This window comes from Dermacentor albipictus, chromosome 1, assembly GCF_038994185.2.
Source record: "Dermacentor albipictus isolate Rhodes 1998 colony chromosome 1, USDA_Dalb.pri_finalv2, whole genome shotgun sequence".
In the NCBI taxonomy this organism is placed as follows: domain Eukaryota; kingdom Metazoa; phylum Arthropoda; class Arachnida; order Ixodida; family Ixodidae; genus Dermacentor; species Dermacentor albipictus.
In genome coordinates, this window is record NC_091821.1 from 348,651,398 (window position 1) to 348,658,327 (window position 6,930).

The 6,930-nt window shown below is 49.1% G+C and overlaps 1 protein-coding gene across 3 annotated transcripts in view; it reads left to right on the forward strand.

Moving 5' to 3' along the window:
• Nucleotides 1-4,727, forward strand: part of tup (LIM1_Isl and LIM2_Isl domain-containing protein tup) — a 166,155-nt gene extending 161,428 nt beyond the window's left edge. For 2 of the 3 annotated variants that reach the window (XM_065424227.1, XM_065424148.2), the window contains one exon: nucleotides 2,156-4,727. In XM_065424227.1, the coding sequence (XP_065280299.1) occupies nucleotides 2,156-2,332 (177 nt within the window). In that variant the 3' untranslated portion in view covers nucleotides 2,333-4,727. The remainder of the gene's footprint in view (nucleotides 1-2,155) is intronic. The other variant, XM_070531785.1, reaches the window with a different exon arrangement.
• Nucleotides 4,728-6,930: the final 2,203 nt, after the last annotated feature.

Here is a 6,930-nt window from a genome sequence, read left to right on the forward strand (position 1 = left end):
TTGTCGCTTTACCAAGTAACAGCACACCACGGAAAACTTGGGTATCCAGTAATTGTTTTAAAAATACATACCTAAAAGATATACAAAGAAAAACAGGCGCTCCAGACTCTGACTTCACCGTGCAGGCGGCCATGCTGAGGAATTCTTTTTTTTTTTTCACTCTTTAATTCACCTTTAGGATGCATAAGACGAGAAACGACAAGGATCCAGAAAACTAAAACACAGTCAAATGCGCATGGTTTCTGCAAGCAGTGAGCGCTGTGCGAGGAAGCCATGAAACGAGGGATACGTCAGGGGAATCCGCCGCGGCCTCCTTTTTCGCTGCTTCTTTTTCATCGTTCCTTCGAGCCCTCCCGCCCATCAGCGGCGGCGGCCTCCATTAATTATTCAACCGTAGGCCGCCCCGGCAGACAGCGCACGCGGCTAACGCGGCTGTTTGCGCTGCCGGAGGCCTACGAGTGCGCGCTCCGCCGCCACCGCAGAGAAGGGGATTGCAGAGGCGCGGCGGCCACGCTGCCTGTAGGTCGTCTTCTCCCCAGAACGCGATCGCGTATGCTTGCAGAGAGCCTCGTCCGGTAATTACATTGACATAGCGGCGGCCGCCACTGGCTCTCCCCCCCTGCTTGGCTTTCCGTACCAAAAGCTTCCCACGACCGCCGGAACCACCACAGCGCGCGTTCCTTTCTCTCCTTTTCCTACGCTAGTTTTCTGCACCGTCACTGGCGCACTGTTCTCTATCTAGGCACTGGCGTAGTTAGTAGGCTTGCTTACTCGACCCTCCTACTTTGTTATTTCTTTTTTTAAAGTCTTACCACCCCAAAGACGACGCGGTTTTTGCGTCGCGCAACGGGGCAAACACGAGTCCCCCGAATGGGATTTGCGCGTATAGCGTCCACCGCCTCCCGCGCCACTGTTTGCGTCAAGCACACACACTTGGTGCACTCCCGAGATCGCGGCCCGTTAAGTACGGGACGTCCGTCGGCGCGCTTGCGCATTGATACGCGCACCAGTGGAGACGGCGACGAGTGTGCTCGGTGCGCGGCGGTGGCTAATTCGTTTCGCGATTCTCTGGGACATCGCTGTTGGCAGCAGCACGCTCGGGTAATCCGAGCCACGGGTGAAAACTCTCTTCGTGCTCGTGTCAGTTCCACCGCGGTCTTTGAATGGTAGGAAAGATGAGAAAGGAGGGGCTCTGAACATGTGAAGTGGAAAAACGAAACGCGTGTATAACAGCGCGACTCGATCTGTGCGAACTGGCAATGTCTGCAAGCCTGCCATATGAGAGCGATATCTCCGAGACGACCATGGTTTTGTGGTCGCCATCAATGCAAGGAGGAAATACAGCTGTGTGTTTCAAGACGACCGGAAGGGTAGGAACAAGCTGAAATCAGCAAGTGAATCTGGGTTTTGTGAATCAGGGAAACACATGAGCACTGGTAAAACAACTATACGTATAAGCATATGGCGGTCACGATAGTGCAAACGTCCAACAACGCAATCGTGCGCTAGGCTTATTATGTTGAAAGCAAGAATTTAGTGAAAGGAGGCTCCATGAGCAGTAGCAGCAGCGCGACGGTTTTCGCTCTCTGAATTTTTCAGAAACGGACCAAACTCGACGACAGGGAGCTGAACATAATCAGCACTCAAATAGAAAACTTAATTGGCTAGTAAAAATAAGTTTAAAGAATAACAGTAATAGTTTAACTTCGACCGCGCTGACGCTTGAACTGATGCCTCAGAATTCCTTGTTCCGGTGTCTGTCAAACGTCCGGTTTCACTAGTACGGTTTAGAGTTGTAAGGGGGCTGTTCTGCGAACACCCATCTTCTCTTTTCGCAATGAATTGCATGTCGAAAACGAATATCAAAACTTCGTGTTTGTACGGTATAGTCCCTCCGTGCCTGTGTGCGCATGTGTGAGCATCGTATATGTATTCCCCACTGTGAATATAGTTTGCGTTTGCTGCGGCGTCTGTGCAAGCGTTCTTGTCATTCCTGATGACTTTTCTGTCATCCAACTTTAAGCTTCAGGACGGACAGCATAACCTCGTGCAGTGCAATACTGTATAAGTTCTTTGTGCATGGCTTTGTATTGCGCTGGGTCTGCGCTCAGAGTTCGGATGTGTGACCTGTTCTCGCGGTCTCTCTCGTTCGCAGATGCACGGCTACGACACGGGTGACCCCGGCTGCATGGGCGTGCTTCCGTTGGGCGCCGGCGGCCACTACCTGTGCCCGGACGACGGTCTGGTCGCGCCGCCCAGCAACCTGTCGTCGCATCATTCGAGCCACCTACCCGGCACGCCCTCCGAACTGTCCAGCCCCACGAGCGAATGACCTCCGGGGCCCTCCCCGAGGGGTCGTCCAAGGACGCGAAAGCATGACCGATCGCCGCGGCCTTAAAGACGTGTGCCGCTACACAGGCGTCCGCCAGGCGCGAGAAGCGCACTCACCACGTCATGTACATAGCGAAGCCGAGAAGAAGGCACAGAGCGCGGTGACCCTGCGCTATAAGAAACATCGCCTCGACGTGGAGGCACATACGGACGCTTAAGCGTTCCACTGGCGTGCGGCAAGGCTCCTGGCAAAGCGGCCGGCGATCTTCGAGAGTGCTTGCCGAGCCACCAATAGAAAACGAGAAGCCAGCTAAACAAATGAGCAAATCAAGGCTACCCGCTGATCCAGGGGAGGGCTTCGTTGGTCGTTTTACGTGGAGGCCGCACGTGGGGAAGAGGCAGACGGCACGTGGCAAACCGGTGTTACGTGTGCGTCGATTAAGGGCGCAGCAGGGATTGGATATTTCTTTCTTCTGCGACACGTTCTCGCTGGGCCTTTCTATCAAAATGATAATTATTTCGGCGTCATAAATAGGATCCGTTCGAATGAGTGACAACAAACAAAAAGAACGGCAAATTCGCATGCAACAAAAGCTGCATTTTCAGATCACGCAAAGGGGTTCCACGACGACGAAGAACCTACGAACCTCATTCAGCTACCTCGCTTAAGTGCAGCAGCAAGCAACAGCGTTCGAAGCATATATCTAACGACACCCATGCTGCCGTAATTAAATAAAGAACAACAGGAGAAAGCTCCCAGGAAAAGATGCCCCAATTCGTGAGGAAACATTGCCCTCGACACAAGGAGAACGTCAAAGTATCCTTCAACCATGTTCCTGGCTGTGAACCAACAGCAGTGCCGGCAGCGTTCGGTCCAGGGTGTCTCAGCCAATCTACGAGTACTCACACAGCTGCATTTGTTTTTTTCCCCCTCGAAATCGACGTTCCATCAAGGACCACTGTAGCCTCCACCCACACTTCTTCGTTAACTGGGCATTGGTCAAGTGCGGATCAGTGATGTCAACTACAGCAGATGCGAAAAGGCGCGCCCCCAACCCCGTTATGTGAGACTGTGTGCGTCTTAGCTCCGCGATCGCGAGCGGTCAGCGATATCGACGTGTTCCGAGAGCGATCGACCGCTTCCCTCATCGCGACGTGACCCCTTAAGAAAACCATACGCTCCCTCTCGTTTTGTGACTGCACATCACTATTTATTATCCAGCGGTGACGATCGCTCGTTTCTAAGGTGGCCATTAAATGGGTCACTGGGACTTGCCGGTCGGAGCGTGTGACGAAGGTATACACTGGACTTTGAACATGCAAAACTTTAGATAAAGAAACAACAACACCAATCTTTGTTCAAACGCTTGTGGTCCTCTTGTCACCCAGAAATGTGCGTGGGTGTCTCGATTCTACGGACTTTGTTAAAGAAGTGAAAAAGCAAAGAATGTAACAAACTTAAGTTTGTCTTACTTTTTGTTCAGCGTCTTAGCCACGTGTTTTCGGGACGATTTTATTGTAATGTCATTGTGTTTTTGGCCCGCCTTAATGGCAGGTTTGGTACTTGGTTGAGCTCGAGTGGATATTACTTTTATGGGACTCCGCTATGCAGCGTTTTCGCCGCTCTTGACAAAACGCTATGTTGTTTCGCTTGTTTTCTCCATGATGTGTGCACATGTGCGTCAGGGCTACGTCATGTGCAGTCGTAAAGTCCAAATTGGCAGTACTGTTCTGTGAACACTTTTCTTGTGTCGAGCAAAACCTGTGTGTGTGCTTTGTAAGGACAAGGAAGGCGTGCACATTTGTGAAGTTGATTCGAGCTGTGCGACAATGTTTCATGTTTTACCGAAAGACGAGCTGAAACTGCATCTCCGTTTTTCTTCTTTGGCGTACTGTCCTTTAGCGCCTTTTAACTCAATTTTTTTACGCCATTCTATTAACAACGAGGCACAAAAATCTAGTCCCGCATACAAAGGGTCGAGCTGCGTGCTACATACTCGGCACATGGTCACCGGTTTGCAGTTTTAACGCATTGTAGAGGTGACAAAAGCAAGAAGGATATTCCTTTTAAGAAAGAGTTTCTCTTTAGTGCGAGTTTGTGTAAGTATTACTTTTTGCTTCGGCGGCGCTTGTGATTGAAGATTTATGCGAGCTTTGAGCAGCAAAAAAACAGCATGAGTTTCCTCCGTTACCATGTGTGTTCTGTGGGGTGTGTTGACGACTCGTCAATTGTTTTGTTTTGTGCTGCGTTGCTTGCAGTTCTGTATATAGTGATGCATCGAGACACGAGGTGTCGAAAATAATACGTGAAAAATAAAATGCTCTGACCATGAATTTTTTGTCAGAAAAAGAAATATATATATATGGCTCAATGGGATCGGCTTCTTCCAGGAAAATCATTCCTGCAAATATTTCTAGTTGCATGCACCGCCTTACGGCGTAAGTGGTCCTTTCTGTGTGTATTATTGCACTCTGCAGTAAAGTTCACGTTGAAAGCAACACGCACCAATGGCTTTGTGAACGACTGCAACAAAGCAACGGCAGGCTTACTGTACGGTAAGTACTAAATTATTGAAGAAGTTTAGCCGATAAACGTCTTTGAATGCGTTCCAATTATGGCCAGCATTGAAGCCAGTCAACTTTGACTGCTAAGAAGGCAGCATAAGTAGCAGTGGAACGAATTTTGAAGACGTCTCCGCTACTTGACTCCACCTCGCGTCGACGACAAACAGCTAAGAAAAGCACATAATATCGCAGTACATTAACACTTACGGGAACTATGTAAAACACAACGTAGCTTACACTGAGCTCACAAAAAGCACGACTACGTTTTCTTGTGCACAAGCGACACTTCCCGTCATGTTTTCCTAGAATTCTGCTAAGCCGCCATCTTGGCTGGACAATGAGGTACCCCGCATCGTTTCTGACTTTGATGCTGTCTTCTCGAAGATCTCTTTATTGCCAGCTTCTTCAGAATATGAGAATTTGGAGGAGACTTCAGGTAGCCGCTGCCCGATTAGTTTATATTCAGAAGAACTTGAGTTTGACATCGTTGGCTTACTGCATACCATATTGACCGCTAATAAAGACGAGGGCAGGGGACGAGAACACAAAACGACGAGCGAACACAAGCGAACACAATACATCCCGTGTCGTCGTTTTCTGTTCTCTTCGCTGATCCACGTCTTTATCAGCGGTAAATATGATATGTAGCTGATATTCAGCCGGCTACAGCCAGTATTGGAACACTCCATGCCTTTATCACCCTTTCAAAGCACTATCCTTGCCCACAGGCATCTGTATACTATATATAGTGGCTGCTTTTGAGATAACGTCTTCATTAGAGAAGCTTCCCTGAACCACCCTAAAGGGATCGACATTAGATCAGTTCAGACTGGAACTCCTCACACCGGGAACTCTCACATAAAGTCCTCCACCCATCTCAATGCGGAATGTATAGGTCTTCGTGAATGCCAGACTAAGCCACAAGCGACACAAGACTGAACAGTTTTTGGGCGCTAGATGGGACATACAAAAGGACAGACGCGCCCACGCACAAACAGGGCACCATGTGTGTGTGTTTAATAAACCATGTTTAGTAAATCCCACCGACATGACAAAGAAGAAGTTCTGTTAAACGACACAATAGGAATTATGGGGTTTTACGTGCCAAAACCACTTTCTGATTATGAGGCACGCCGTAGTGGGGGACTCCGGAAATTTCGACCACCTGGAGTTCTTTAACGTGCACCTAAATCTAAGTACACGGGTGTTTTCGCATTTCGACACAATAATATTTCATCTTAATGGGAGAGGCCATGTTGTAGCTGCAACTTCAGTGAGGAATTTCGGATTCTCAGACGACGATTCGAGAGGCAGGAGGAGGTCCAGTCAACAAACCTGGCGTTACAGACCAATGATGTCAGTTCTCTTGCAGTGCCCGCTCTGAATAGTAGTATTAGAACTACTTGGGTGCCATGGTGGGCGGACCAAGCAGCATTGTCAGTGAGCTTATTGCCAGCGATGCCACTGTTACAAGACATCCATTGAAAAACGATGTTGTGGCCCTCATTTAAAGCACGATTGTGAGCCTCACTGATGTTGAATACAAACTGGTCGTAAGTCCGCGACGTAGGGTTGACAGCAAAATATTAAGGTCTGGCTTCTAATCACAAATGATGGCCCACTTTCTCGGTGGTACTTGAATGACATATTTAATCGTGGTAAGCAGAGCGTTAAGTTCAGTGACGGCCGATGTTGTCATGTGGGACACTGCGAACTTGATCGCCAGAAGACATGGGCACACTCACGAAGGCCTTCCTTACCCTCATCTGCATTCACCCTCGCGTGGTGAGGCGAGAGTGAGATGAGGATCGCCTTCGGGAAGATTGGTGAGGGTGAGGTGAGGGAGCCCGAGGCTTGGAAGCGTTAGCTCGGGCCCAACTCCGGTGCCGCCTATTCAAATGCATATAAAATGCAGAAGCGCTTCTCTGAGATTCCCACTGGAACGATTCTAATGAAGTTTGTTGCATTCGTTGTTGCAAGCGAAAGTCAAATTCCAGTGATTCTTGGAAGCAGAATTTTGATTTAAGGATGCGT